At 44.4% G+C, this 15306-nt stretch overlaps 2 protein-coding genes and 1 long non-coding RNA gene across 6 annotated transcripts in view; 1 reads left to right on the top strand and 2 right to left on the bottom strand.

Moving 5' to 3' along the window:
* RPL14 (ribosomal protein L14) overlaps positions 1-15306 on the bottom strand; it is a 247778-nt gene that overhangs the window by 154598 nt on the left and 77874 nt on the right. The gene's annotated exons all lie outside the window — the stretch shown is intronic.
* Positions 1-15306, top strand: part of NOD1 (nucleotide binding oligomerization domain containing 1) — a 58228-nt gene that overhangs the window by 30337 nt on the left and 12585 nt on the right. For 2 of the 4 annotated variants that reach the window (XM_073333301.2, XM_073333299.2), the window contains exons 4-8: positions 4560-6363; positions 8399-8482; positions 11505-11588; positions 12522-12605; positions 13755-13838. In XM_073333301.2, coding sequence (XP_073189402.1) covers positions 4560-6363; positions 8399-8482; positions 11505-11588; positions 12522-12605; positions 13755-13838 — 2140 coding nt within the window. Of the gene's footprint in view, positions 1-4559; positions 6364-8398; positions 8483-11504; positions 11589-12521; positions 12606-13754; positions 13839-15306 lie in introns of those variants that run through there. The other 2 variants (XR_012157492.1, XM_073333302.2) reach the window with 2 other exon arrangements.
* Positions 1338-6355, bottom strand: LOC144930233 (uncharacterized). The gene is made up of 2 exons (XR_013635388.1): positions 6211-6355; positions 1338-5990 (listed from the first exon to the last, which is right to left on the bottom strand). It is a non-coding gene; the product is annotated as an uncharacterized LOC144930233 (long non-coding RNA).

The raw sequence follows: 15306 nt of genomic DNA, 5'->3' as shown, positions 1-15306 counted from the left end.
ATATGCAAGTAAATTCTCTGTAGAAAACATGTCTCCAGAGAAATGTGTGTTAATATTAACCAGGTTAATTTTGTCTATTGATTAGCCTCACTGTTTGTCCTGATTTTCCCAGCCTCAGGAATCAAGCTTTAAAAATATGTAACCAGGGATAGACCCTACATTGTGGTTCTTGTTTTCAGTCTGAGTAATATGGGGTGAGATTTTTATCCCCCCTACTATTGTCTGTGGCAACATACAGGATCTGTAGAAACCAGAGCACCAGCTAGGGAATATACCATGGTGAATGCATTGTGTAGGGCAGCTGTAGGCTTCCTTATACAGGCCTCTTTACAAAGGTATATAGGGGGCAGGGCATCTAGAATGCAGCACTGTGGGGATCCTACATGGTGCTGAGACAGGCTTTTGGAACTTAGAACAGCCCCCTCTATTATCTAAGTAAGTTATGCTGAAGGCCATTCTAGACCCCAAAGCATGGCAGAATCATGAGGGAATACAGGTGGATTAAAGTCACCTTAGTCCTCCCCGCATAGCACTGCAAGCAGTACAGTCATGTGTACCACTCCCATTTAAATATTTGAAATTAATTCACTCCAAAAGTATTCGGTTTTAGTGATCAGCTACGGGCAACTTTTAAAAAAAAGATACTTAAAACAAAATAATGAGAGAGCTACCTTACTGAAGCCAGGAGGGGGGAAAAAGGAAAAATTTCAAAAAGCTTACCAGGGAGTCAGATGAAACAGCTACACTGTGGTACGTCTGTGACAGGTTCCCTGCAGTGCAACCTGGAACTGGGATACCGCTGAGCCCTCTGTCCCACCAACCTGGATTCCCTCTCACACTGTGATGCTGTGACAAGCTGCAAACCGCTCCAGGTCCTGCATGTATACAGCTATCCACAGGCAAGGACACACCCAGCTGAGTTACATGAATGCTTTCCCCAGCCACTCATGAACGAACAATAGAGAGGCTCCAGCCAATTCCCCACAGCTCCCCAGCCTAGGACCCCAGAGCCGTACTGTCTTGCCCTTGTTAGAAGCCCGGCCAGTGTGAGTTTATTACCCAGTCTGCCCTTCCCTCAATGTGGAGAGGACATGCACCAGCTCTTTTTACTGAGCAAATTTCCCAAGTGCTTCATCCAAAACACACTGGTTTAGATAGAATATAAAATAGATTTATTAATTACAGAAAGATAGATTTTAAGTGATTATGAATAGTGAGTGTACAGATCAAAGTTGGTCACCTAAGAAATAAAAGTAGAATCACAATCTGAGTTCTATAAGATAGACAGGATTTGAATCAATCAGTGTCTCACCCTAATGAGAGAGTTCCCTCATACACAGCCTGGGACCACCTTCCCTGTTCAACGTCTTTGTTCTCCAGATTTGTTTCCTGGTGTTGAGTTGTGGGAGGAGAGAGGCCAAGTGCTGGTGTCACTTCCAGCTTGTTGGAAAGATCTTTTGCTATGATGTGAGTCAAGCAATCTCCATTGTCTATGTGCTTTCTCTGGGATGTCTCCGCTGTATACAGTTCTTGGTGTAGTCCTGATGAGTGTGGATTCCCCTTAATGGGCCATCATCAGTGTCTGGCTGCTCCATTGTTGTACTTGAAAGACTGGTTGTAGGTGTTTCCAATCTTACAACGTATTTAAGTAACACACACATAGCAAAACTTTGTAACTTCACATACAGTGATAGCACATACAATCCAACAGGATATAATATTCAACAAATCAAGACTTTTAAAATGATATCTCACAAGGCATACTTTGTACAAAACCTATCACCATGATAAATATGGGGTGTTAGGGTGCTGCTTTGGGGTACAGAGTATCACAACATCAGATCAGCATTTTCAGGTTAACTGGAGCTTTCATTTTAACCATGTAACCTAATGACAGCAGTTTAAGCATCAGCATTAACTATTTCACTTTCAGTTGTTTTTGCAAAAACGTCCTGGGATTGTAGGTGGAGCTTGAGTAATATGCCACCATGACTCCTGAATTACCCTTATAGATAAGAGGTTCTAACCAGGTAATCCTGTGATAAGAATGCAGTGAGCTGTGTATCTAGGATCATCTCTAAAAAGAGGCAAAGAGTCCTGTGGCACCTTATAGACTAACAGATGTATTGGAGCATGAGCTTTCGTGGGTGAATACCCACTTTGCTGGATGCATGTAGTGGAAATTTCCAGAGGCAGGAATAAATATGCAAGCAAGAATCAGGCTAGGGATAACGAGGTTAGTTCAATCAGGGAGGATGAGGCCCTCTTCTAGCAGTTGAGGTGTGAACACCAAGGGAGAAGAAACTGCTTTTGTAGTTGGCTAGCCATTCACAGTCTTTGTGGGGGGGAGGGATAGCTCAGTGGTTTGAGCAGTGGCTTGCTAAACCCAGGGTTGTGAGATCAATCCTTGAGGGGGCCATTTGGGATCTGGGGCAAATATTGGGGATTGGTCCTACTTTGAGCAGGGGGTTGGACTAGATGACCTCCTGAGGTCCCTTCCAACCCTGATATTCTATGCTTCTATTGTGCATTAAATAATAAGAAACACATGCACTCTGTAGGGTTTGTGCGAAAGCAGCCAAAGAAAACGACTATGTAAACACTCAGCTGCTAGCTGAAATATCTTAACATTAAGTGTAGCCTGACAGCAGCCCAGCCACAATATTGGAATACAGCCCTGAGGGTTTAATTGAACGTGTATATTTTGTATACGTAGCTTTTATTTTTCTAAACCTCAAGCACTTTTTTTCTTTGTTTTTTATATATCCAATAGTGTTGCATCCCCGTCTCCGATCAGCCCTAGAACTGATTAGTCTTTAACACACGGCACAAAATAACTGCTCTGTGATTATCTTTGGCAAAGTGACAGTAGATTTTTAGTTATATTATTAAAGTTCAAATATCACATTTTTAGACAGCCCTTCATCTCAAAGGATGCCAAAGCATTTTCCAGACTATAAATACAAGACTCTTACCCCCCACCCCCTTCTGAAATGTAGACTCCTTTGCAATGAAAACACAGGAGCATTGCCCAGTGGTTATGGTTTTTATTATTCTATAAATTGTTTTTTAATCTGTTGAGGTGCCTAGAGTCTGGGATGATGATGATGATGATTAACAAACTAACAAATAGGCAAGGAGCAATGAGTGACAAAGATGCTCCAGGGGATGGAACTCAAGACATATGAGCAAAGGCTGAAGGAACTGGGTATGTTTAGTTTGGAAAAGAGGAGACTAAGCGGGGACATGACAGCAGTCTTCAAATACTTGAAAGGTTGCCATAAAAAAGATGGAGAAAATTTGTTCTTTCTTGCCGTTGAGAGCAGGGCAAGAGGCAATGGGTTCAAATAGCATAGCATAGCAGGTTTAGATTAAATCTCAGGGAAAACTTCCAAACTGTAAGAACAGTAGGACAATGGAACAGACTGCCTAGGGAGGTTGTGGAAGCTCCTTCACTGGAGGTTTTCAAAAGGAGGCTGGGTTGCCATCTGTCTTGGATGGTTTAGACACAACAAATCCTGCATCTTGGCAAGGGGTTAGACTAGATGACCCTTGCTGTCCCTTCTAACCCTGCAGCTCTAAGAACAACTCAGTTAACTGAAAGTGCCAGGGAAACTTACAGGGAAGAGGGTAACCATCTAAATTGTCTATGGCTTGGACATCCTGACCTTTGAAGAAAGGGCGGTGGGGTCTTTAGGCCTCATCCAAAAGATGGCAGCATCAAGCAACACAGTGCCCCCTAATACAGTGCTGTGCCACTGGGTCAGTACTGTCTGCAAGGGAAGCGGGTTTCCAGCTGAATCACCAGCACCATGTCCTAGGCAGCATCCTATCAAAGTACTGGCAAAAAAGCCCTCTTGAGCCTCTAAAATGTAATTACACCAGGTCAAGACTGTGGGGAAAGCATTGTGAGCCAGGAATTCTAAAGGCGCTCAGGAACAGCTAGCAATCAGATCTTTGCAGTCGTCCTAATCTTTTAACTTGGCATGTAGAAAGTACCTGATGCTGTAAAAATAACTGCTCTTAGTTTGTTCCTTTGGACTGAGAAATCACACCCAAACCTGTTAGCCAATTCATGACTATCCAGAAAATAAAGCATGCAGTTGGAAAATGTTGCTAAGCAGAAATTATCTTTCTTATCCTGACAGGAGCTTTGCTAGTGCCTCTCTCTGATTTGTGCTGGACACATGCAAAGAAGAAAAAAAAAAAAGTTCACTATTACAAGTTGTTTCCCCTCCAGAGAAACACTACTTGTCATTGAAAAAACCCAAAGAGCCTCTCTGAGGGCCCTGACGTTGCCTCTCTAGAAACTGTACAATATCAAAAGTCTCACCATTTCCCCCCTGTTTCTAGAGAGGCAACTTCAAGACAGCATGTATTTGATAAAAGGTAGGAAGGAGTTAGCTGTAACCTAAAACTCTTATATACCTAAGAGCCACAGGCATAAGTGTTTGCATATAGCCAGTCATTCCTCCTTAGTTCCGAAGCATGGCAAGACTTTCTATACTGTAGCCCTTATGTTAGAGTCGATCTCTTTTAATAATTAATTCTCTCTTTAGTCAGCAGGTACCGTCAGAAACTCAAATATGAATTGGCACGAGACACAAAGTTTGTTATGTCGTATGCTCAGAAGGAGGAAATGCTTCTGGAGGAAACCTATGCTGCTAGTCTTATAGAGCTGGTCAGTTATACCAATGAGAGCCTAGGCAAGGTGAGCCGCTTAGAAGATCTGTTTGATGATAGAATTGGGTTAATTAATGAAGATGGAGAGACGATCTACATCTTTGGTGATGCAGGTATTGGAAAATCCATTTTGCTACAAAAGATGCAAAATCTTTGGGCCAGAGGCGAATTGGATGTAGGTGCCAAATTTTTCTTCCGGTTCAGGTGCAGGATGTTTAGCTGTTTTAAGGAGAATGAAGCCATCTGTTTGAAGGATCTCCTGTTCAAATACAACTGTTACCCAGATCAGGACCCCGAGGAGGTATTCAACCACATCCTGCACTTCCCTCATACAGCCCTTTTCACATTTGATGGTTTTGATGAGATCCATTCCGACTTTGACCTGAGCAGCATCCCCGAGATCTGCTCACCCAAAGAACCTACCCACCCTCTTGCCCTGTTGGTGAATCTTCTCAGCGGAAAGGTTCTTAAGGGATCCAGGAAAGTTCTGACAGCAAGGACAGGAACTGAGATCCATCAAAACATCATTAGGAAGAAAGTACTGCTCCGAGGGTTTTCCAGCAGTAACCTGAAGGAATACACTAAGAATTTCTTCAGAGACGAGGAGTGTCGGGTATTGATGTCGAACCAGCTGGAAGCAAACCCCAGTCTCTGCAGTTTGTGTTCAGTGCCTTTGTTTTGTTGGATTATCTTTAAATGCTTTGAACTCCTCCGTTCCATGTTCGACAGTCATGAGCTTCCAAACTACTCAGTTACACTCACAGATGTTTTTTTGCTCATGACTGAAGTTCACTTGAACCGAACTCTGAAAACAAATTTGCTGAAGAAGAACACCAGGAGCCAAGTGGAGACATTCAGGTCGAAAAAGGAAACTCTGTTCTCTTTGGGTACAATAGCACACATGGGGATGGAGAAGTCTCTCTTTATCTTTGACCAGGAGGAAGTCACATCCTTGCATGTGTCAGAGCAGGATTTGCACCTGGGATTCCTCAGGACGGTTCATGACTGTGGTGGCTATGGAGACCAGTCCTCCTGTGAGTTCTTGCACTTGACCCTGCAGTCTTTTTTCACAGCTTTGTTCCTAGTTACTGAAGAGAAGTTGGGTACAAAGGAGTTACTGAAGTTTTTCTCAGAGTGCTCTTCCACTGACACTGCTCACTCTACTTGTCTCCCTATTTCCTGGTTGCGCAAATGCCCTATAGGAGAAGATCCTTTCCGAAATAAAGAACATTTTCACTTCACCAATCTTTTCCTCTGTGGTCTGCTTTCCAAAGACAAGGAGAAGCTCATCAGACATTTAGTTTCACCTGCAGCCATTAAGAGGAAAAGAAATGCGCTCATTACATATCTCTTAGAAAGCATGAAATTTCAAATGCAGAGCCTGATGCGGGCAAGACTTAAGGGTTATAAACAGATTCAGGTCATGCCCAATTTTGTTTGGATGCTGAGGTGCATTTATGAGACTCAAAGTGAAAAACTAGCCAAGCTGACTGTCAGGGGCATGAGGGCCAACTACATCAAACTCACCTATTGCAATGCGTATTCGGCAGACTGCAGCGCCATTTCCTTTGTGATGCAGCACTTTCAGAAGCATCTGGGTCTGGATCTAGACAACAATAATATCAATGACTATGGAGTAAAACAACTTCAACCTTGTTTTAACAAGCTTGCAGTGATCAGGTAGGATGTTGTGCCATGTGACTGTTTATCTTCGATTTATTACACAATATAAGCATTAAACTTACAGAAACTCTTTAGCGCTTGAGAGGGCTAAAGGCACCAAGTGCTTCTGGAAATAAACTGTGTTCGGCTTTTAAAGCCTTGTTTCAGAACGATCACCTCAGTAACTTAAGAGGAGGCAGCCCCAAGCAGCAAAATTTGCAGGGCTTTGGAGTTGTGCTCCGGCTCCGCTCCAGCTCCAGGCAAAAACCTGCAGCTCCACTGGTCCGGAGCTGCTCTGCTCCAAAGCCCTGAAAATTTGGATCAGAATTTTGAACGTTCCAGAGTTTGCCGATTTCAGATCTTTTTGGGTGTGTGTGTGTGCGCGCGTGTGTGTGTGTGTGTGTGTAAGGTAGGATAGCAATAGGGACCAGCTGTGTGAATTTTGAATCCAGATTGCAAAAACTGCCACCAGAAGTTTGGGGTGTTTAGGTCTGTGGTCTTGATTTGGGTCCATCTCAGATTATGTCTTGAAAGTGGGCCAGGTTCTGTGAAGAAAACACAGGAGGTGGGGTGGGGGGAGCAGGGAAGGAGAAGTACTTGCTGGTAGTACTTCGCTTACATGAAAATTTGCTAGAGCCTGTCCTGGCTTCAAAATATGGCAGTGGGAGGAATCTGCCATTCAGAGCAACTGCTGATCAGAGCAGTGTGCCTTTTGTGTTAATATGGCTCATCCTGGCATGAGGACTATCATTTCCATTTGTTAATTCCTGTAGGACAGAAAATGATATTTGTAACAACCCAAACCTAATTTCACAGTGAGTAATTTGAAAAGAAGCAGACTCCTCTGATCTGTAGAAATTGAGCCAGATTCCCTCTACCGATCAATGCATCTCAGAGTGAGCAAGCTACCAATCTCCTGGAAAAAGCAGGAGTGGTTTGGCGGCAGGGTGTTCTTAAGGCTTGTCTGCATGGCACCACAGCGTGGACTCTGGGGTTGTGAATTGCATAGCATGCAAACAGGTTGTGCTGTAACTGCCCCGTGCAGACCCTGCTAGCATGAAAGCTACCTGCTTCTCATAATCTTTTAATTCATGTCAGCAGGATCTGCATGGGGCAGTTACAGCACAACCTGTTAGTGTGCTCTACAATTCACACCCCTAGGGCGTGCAGCTGTGTAGACAAATCCTTGGCATTGGAGCTTGCTTCAGGAATGGCACTGGTCAAAAATTTTCCAGCGGATCAGTTTTATGTCAGAAAATGCGGATTGCTTGAAATCGAAATGTTTCACAGAAACATGTCGATTTTGATTACGTTTAACAGAAAAACTTCTAAACTATTCATTTTGATTAGGTCAAAACAATTCATCTTTATTCCTTCAACTTTTGTATTATAAATTTATAATATAAAAAAAAAGTTTAAGATGTTCTGATTTTTCTGAAACAAAATATTTTGGAGTATTTTGTTTCATGAAAAAATTCAGTGTTTTGACTTTGTGTCACAATTCAGGGCAAAAAAGAAATTTCTAAATTTCCTATGGGATGGAAATTCTGTGTTTTGACCACAGTTCACTAGAGCATATATGTCATGGCTTTCAGAACATGCTTCTATACTTGCCTGTTTTCTAGCCTTTCACTGAGTATGGGGAGGGATGGTGAGATGACTGGTGGCCCGTTGAGGAGCTGGGTTTTTCTGGAATAGGTATCATTGTGGGGATGCCAAGTAGAACATCTCCTGTAATTATAATAAACTGTGGGAAAACGGGGATCTATCTGTGGTCTGTTGATCTACTGAATTTTTTTGTTTTTAATTCTGTGTACAGCATACAGAGCATTAGGTGGGAGCTCTATTTTTTTAAAGTGAAAGTTTTAAAAACTGAATTAACATTTCTGTTAATGGCCTTAATATATTAAGGTCTGATGCTCTGTTAAAATGTCAGAGGAAAATGTGTAGATCTCCAGCAATCTATGAAGAGGAGGCCATAGAATATCCTGTGGCTGGTGAACCCTTCATAATCTGACTAATCAGCCATCGATTCCCTTCTTTCTTCTTTCAGGCTGAGTGTTAATCAGATCACAGATCATGGAGTAAGAGTACTATATGATGAGCTCTCCAAGTACAAAATTGTGACTTTCCTGGGGTATGTATCAGTTCGGAACAGCACAAGAGATAATTGTTACATTGCAGCACCTTTCATCCTGAATGGTCCCTCAACACTAACAGTTGGAACACTAGCAAGTACAGGAAGGAAACCCAGGCCCCTTTAGGGTATGTCTACATTGCAGTAAAAGACCTGGGGCTGGCCCAGGTCAGCTGACTTAGGGTCGCAGGGCACCACCTGAGCCTGAATGTTTACACTGCAATTTTATAGCCCTGCAGCCTGAGCCCCTGGAGCCTGAGTCAGCTGACCCAGGCCAGCCACAACTGTGCCCACGGATCTTTTATCGCAATGTAGACATACCCTTAGTTTACTGAATCTGAACATGGCAGGTTTTGTAAGGCACCGTTTTGTGTCATAGTGTAGTGAGATGTGATGCAGGTATCTGTATGACAGCACGGCCGGAGCGGGACAGGGACAGCCAGTCCCCCATACAACAGTTCTTCTCCTGTCATAGAATCATAGAATATCAGGGTTGGAAGGGACCTCAGGAGGTCATCTAGTCCAACCCCCTGCTCAAAGCAGGACCAATCCCCAATTAAATCATCCCAGCCAGGGCTTTGTCAAGCCTGACCTTAAAAACTTCTAAGGAAGGAGATTCTACCACCTCCCTAGGTAACGCATTCCAGTGTTTCACCACCCTCCTAGTGAAAAAGTTTTTCCTAATATCCAACCTAAACCTCCCCCACTGCAACTTGAGACCATTACTCCTTGTCCTGTCCTCTTCTACCACTGAGAATAGTCTAGAACCATCCTCTCTGGAACCACCTCTCAGGTAGTTGAAAGCAGCTATCAAATCCCCCCTCATTCTTCTCTTCTGCAGACTAAACAATCCCAGTTCCCTCAGCCTCTCCTCATAAGTCATGTGTTCCAGACCCCTAATCATCTTTGTTGCCCTTCGCTGGACTCTCTCCAATTTTTCCACATCCTTCTTGTAGTGTGGGGCCCAAAACTGGACACAGTTTTCCAGATGAGGCCTCACCAATGTCGAATAGAGGGGAACGATCACATCCCTCGATCTGCTGGCTATGCCCCTACTTATACATCCCAAAATGCCATTGGCCTTCTTGGCAACAAGGGCACACTGTTGACTCATATCCAGCTTCTCGTCCACTGTCACCCCTAGGTCCTTTTCCGCAGAACTGCTCCCTAGCCATTTGGTCCCTAGTCTGTAGCGGTGCATTGGATTCTTCCGTCCTAAGTGCAGGACCCTGCACTTATCCTTGCTGAACCTCATCAGATTTCTTTTGTCCCAATCCTCCAATTTGTCTAGGTCCCTCTGTATCCTATCCCTACCTGCCACCGTATCTACCACCCCTCCTAGTTTAGTATCATCCGCAAATTTGCTGAGAGTGCAATCCACACCATCCTCCAGATCATTTATGAAGATATTGAACAAAACTGGCCCCAGGACCGACCCTTGGGGCACTCCACTTGATACCGGCTGCCATCTAGACATGGAGCCATTGATCACTACCCGTTGAGCCCGACAATCTAGCCAACTTTCTACCCATCTTATAGTGCATTCATCCAGCCCATACTTCTTTAACTTGCTGACAAGAATACTGTGGGAGACCGTGTCAAAAGCTTTGCTAAAGTCAAGAAACGATACATCCACTGCTTTCCCTTCATCCACAGAACCAGTAATCTCATCATAAAAGGCGATTAGATTAGTCAGGCATGACCTTCCCTTGGTGAGTCCATGCTGACTGTTCCTGATCACTTTCCTCTCATGTAAGTGCTTCAAGATTGATTCCTTGAGGACCTGCTCCATGATTTTTCCGGGGACTGAGGTGAGGCTGACTGGCCTGTAGTTCCCAGGATCCTTCTTCTTCCCTTTTTTAAAGATGGGCACTACATTAGCCTTTTTCCAGTCGTCCGGGACTTCCCCCGATCGCCATGAGTTTTCAAAGTTAACGGCCAATGGCTCTGCAATCACAGCCGCCAACTTCTTTAGCACTCTCGGATGCAACGCATCCGGCCCCATGGACTTGTGCACGTCCAGCTTTTCTAAATAGTCCCAAACCACCTCTTTCTCCACAGAGGGCTGGCCACCTACTCCCCATGCTGTGTTGCCCAGCGCAGCAGTCTGGGAGCTGACCTTGTTCGTGAAGACAGAGGCAAAAAAAGCATTGAGTACATTAGCTTTTTCCACATCCTCTGTCACTAGGTTGCCTCCCTCATTCAGTAAGGGGCCCACACTTTCCTTGGCTTTCTTCTTGTTGCCAACATACCTGAAGAAACCCTTGTGTCCTTGATCACAGGATGGATTCCTACAAACGGCAAAGCTTGCTCATGTTGCAATGCTGATCAGATGTGTTCAATTTTGCAGCTAGTACCTGACCTCCTTTGTCTTTATCCACCTCTAGTTAAGTAATTTCTTTCTTCTATACAAAGTAAATATAGCTTACAAGAGAGAAGGGGAGTGGAAGGGTCAACTTTCAAGGGGTCATATTTATTGGATTCTTTTGTATAACCACACTTACCCATGCAGGAAGCAGCGATTTCCTTAAAGACCTAAAAGAAAATTAGTTTTTTGTCAAGTTTGGGGTGGTGGGCTTGTTAGCCTTTACTCGCTACTTTTGGTTAAATAGTGGCATAAAAATTACTTTATGAAAAGTGAACTTAAGTCCCAAGAATTACCTCCTTCCACCAATGCCCTATTCCCAGTGTACCTACTCAGTAATCTAACCTTGCAATGAAAGGAACAGGATGTATTTCAGAGAGCTTTTATGAATCTAATAAAAGAATGAGCACATATTTTGCATGGTTACTGGGGCATTAACTTTTAATAAAAGTATTTTCATATTGACACCAAAAAATGGAAGCTGGGTTTGCTGGAAGAGCTCATTTACTTCTTTTTAAATATAAAAATAAATATTTAAATCTTTGTACAGGACCCTCATAAAGATAGATACTCTGTGGGTATCAAAAATATCCAGGTTGTGTATATTCAGGTAACAGCAAAAATAATCTGTTTTTACTAATGTGATTTTTCTTTAAGCTTGTACAACAATCAAATTACTGATGTTGGAGCCAGATACGTTGCAAGACTCATTGAAGAATGTTCAAGCCTCACATATGTTAAGTATGTCCAGGATTTTTCCTTATTATGCTCCATGGTACCATAATTAGGGTACATCAACCTTAAAAGGGAGAAAGAGAAATGTTTCTTACGTGAATAAAAGAAAACACATATAGATTGAACAAAAGGAGGTTTGCAAAGTTATGTACTTCCTTATAATACTCTGACAATGACTGCTCTGCTTGCATTCCTTTAATGCTTAATCTTTACTAAAGATTGCGTTGCCCAGTGGGATGCATTCACCCTGATGCAGAGGGTCAGCACAAGACCTGTACTCTACTTATGTCCTATTTTGAGTGCTGGAGAGGAACTTTAGTAGCTCATAAACCTTGTGCTGGGGCCTCTGCATAAGGATACATTTCCCTCATTGTAACTAATCTCAGGTTTGTGTAGGCCTGACCTTTTCGTGAATAAAGGGAAGGAATGTATGTCAGTGAGGAATTACCAGTAGTCAGATGGTGAACCATTACCGTTGTTTACAGGGAACTTCCGCAAAGTTAGAATGCCTAGCCATGCACAAGGCCAGTTTTCACCCTAAGGTTAAGCCACATTAACTTGTCGCTTAATTATTTTTACCACAGAAAGTGAAAAGAGGCAACAGAAGCCATGTGAGCTAGTGGAGTGAACACCGTACTGGGAGCCAAGGACTCTTGAATTCCGGTCATGGCTCTGCTGCTAACTTGTTGTGCAGCATCAGGCCTAAATTTTGCAGCCTAAAATGATTACTTTTGGTCCGATTCCTTGTAACCAAAAGTTTAAATGTGTACAACATTTTAGTCCATGGAAATTTGCAATAGCCATAATTGACCACCATTCTCTTCCATAGGAGTTGGCTGCCTGGGTCAGTGTCTAAGCTGGAGTTCAAATATAGATGTCTAGATAAGTTGTGTGTTTTTTTAAGAGCTGCATTTTACAAGTGAATATATTTTTATGCAGAATAGGAGCAAACAAGATAACCACTGAAGGAGGGAAATGTCTTGCCCTTGCTATCCAGAAGAGCAAAACAATGTTTGAAATTGGGTAAGTAAAATTAGTTACTCCCTGGTGGAAGTCTAAACATGACGTCAGCTGGGGCTGGCAAAGGAGCTATGACAGTTTGCAGCAGCTGAAGGACTGGCCCCCGAGTATAGAAATAGCAGCTTCCAGAGGGCCAGGGTCCGATTAATATATAGGCAAACTAGGCATGTGTCTGTGGCCTAAATTCACATGGAGGGCCCAAAATCATAGGCCAGTGTCCTTTGCTGCACCTGCCTCCTCCTTGACTTGCCCAGGGGGCATTGACCACCTGCAGCAGCACCCTCCATCTCAGCCTGGTGCGGAGGGGAGGCCCCAGAGTTGTGGGAGGGGATGAAGAGTGAGCCCCCTCTGTACTCACCCCACTGCAGCAGCTTCTGTCCCACAGGGCTGGGCCCAGCTCCCTGCTCTGGGCATTGTGACCTGATGTGCGGGGTTTGGCCCAGCCACAAGGAGGAGTTGTCATCTCAATAGCAGACTGCCAAGGGAGGTTCCCTGAGATTTTAGTCGCCCCAGTGGCAGTCTGCTGTTGAGATGCTAACCACTCCCCTGGGCTGGTGTGATAGAGAATTATCACCATTTTATCTTCACACGTTACTGAGGATGGAGAGCCTGTGGGGCTGGTTTAGTATCCGCCTCCACTCGGGGCCTGGCCCGTGCACTGGCGTGGAGCTGGGTGGGCACAAGAAGCTTCTCCCTGCACACACATCCTGTGTGGGTTGGGTAAGGGCCAGGTACAGTGACAGTCTCTGCATGCAGGGTGATAGAGAGACTGCACTAAGCACCCCACAGGGGGCAGGGAAGAGACAGGACGATGGTCCCTCCACGCACACCAGCTCAGAGCAGGATCAGCATGCATGGGAAAGTATCCCATAAAGAGGTGTAGCTGCAGATGGCTCCCCTGTACAGTCCAAGAGACACTCCCACTGAGGCAAAGTATCTCCCGGTGCTCCCTTTGGCCTGTGCCTTTACAGCAGAATTGAACCCTCATTGCTCAGTCCTGCAAGCGGCTGGGAATGGAACCTGCAAGGATCAATGGGAGTGAAGCTTGGAACCCTGATCAATAGTATACAGTCACTGGGGAGGGGGGAAAACGTGACACTGGTGGCACTAGATCCTTGTTCCTTATTTCTCTCTGTTTTCTTTCCTTGCCAGGATGTGGGGTAACCAGGTGGGAGATGAAGGAGCGAAGGCGTTTGCAGAGGCACTGAGGAATCACCCCACCTTAACAAATGTGAGGTAATAAATCAGCTTTACAGAACACCTGCCTTTTTAACGGGCTTTGGAATGTGAGCTGATCTGGAGAGGCTTTGTCTGAGAAGGCTGTTTGGTAAGGCAGCCTTTCCTCTGTAGGCTAACAGGACCCTGAGTCAAACAAGAGGCTAGCCTGAGGTCTGGGATCAGGTGGGATTTTCAGTCACAACACAGGTTGTCATTTGTAGGTCTGTCATTTTCTCTTTTTATAATGCTCCAAGTTACGGCCTAGGGCCTGCTTCTCTGTAACCTTGCACCATCAATGGTCCCTTAAACCCATTTACCATTCTCATTTGGTAGCACTTGGCACCTACTTTGTAATGGTGCAAATGACTGCACAGGTCGCAGGGTGATGGGGAAATAGGCCCTTGGTGTGCTGAATATTAGTAAAGCATGCTCTCTTGAGGAGAAACAAGCAGCCTCTCTACTATTTCTTAGGCTATGTCTACACTAGAGACCTTACAGTGGCACAGCTCTACTGATACATCTGCGCTGCTGTAAGATCTCCTGTGTAGCTGCTCTATGCCGACGGGAGAGAGCTCGCCCGTCCACATAATTAAACCGTCCCCAACGAGCGGCGGTAGCTATGTCGGTGGGAGAGCGTCCACACCAGTGCTTCTGTCGGTCACTTATGTCGGTCAGGCAGGTGTTTTTTTCACACCCCTGGGCGACATACATTTTACCAACAAAAGTGCTAGTGTAGACATAGCCGTAGACTGTAAACTCTACAGGGCAGGGATCATGCCTTGGTTAAGTGTTTGCACAACAGGGCTGCCACAATATAAGTAATAGTGATCCATTAGACAGTGTTTGTAATGAAGTTCAGCTTGAAACTAGTATCTGAAAGCACTAAAATGTTTGAAGTTGGCAATGTGGTACGAGGGGAAGCGAGCATTGTAAATCTCATGACTCAACTCATACCTCAACATGCTTTAATGTTTTCAATTCTTGCTGTGAATTTTAAAATCATTTTCGTGGCCATTTCCCAGTTTCAGTGCATGCTCCATGCCCCCCCTTTTTTTTGGGGGGGAGGCTCAGTTACTTCCATTTTGTCTCCCAGTTATACTAAACTCCGTGACCCTCTCTTGAAAGAAAGAGCAAACACCCTTGCTTGCTTTCCCCACAAGATGGTGCCCCTCACTAGTTTCTTCAGTAGAGAAACAGGGAGTGTGGCGAAGACATTCGGGCTCTCTGGAGAGCTCACGGCTGCTGTCTCAGACTATCGGTGATTTCATAGCTAGAGCTCAGCCCTGTTTTCTCTGGGCAGATGACTGCCTGAAACAAAACAAAATGATGAACAGCTGCATTTTTGTTCAAATGGAAAAGCTACCTGAGAGAAACCACCTTCTCCTCACTGCAGAATTCCTCTAGAAGTCTTATCTCAGGTGTGATCCACCTTGAGCCAGCACTAAGCTGGGTTATGCTTGCCTGGCCCTCTTGCTCAGGAACAAAA

Source organism: Lepidochelys kempii, chromosome 2 (assembly GCF_965140285.1).
Source record: "Lepidochelys kempii isolate rLepKem1 chromosome 2, rLepKem1.hap1, whole genome shotgun sequence".
Classification (NCBI taxonomy): Eukaryota; Metazoa; Chordata; order Testudines; family Cheloniidae; genus Lepidochelys; species Lepidochelys kempii.
This window is presented reverse-complemented; position numbering and strand designations above follow the sequence as displayed.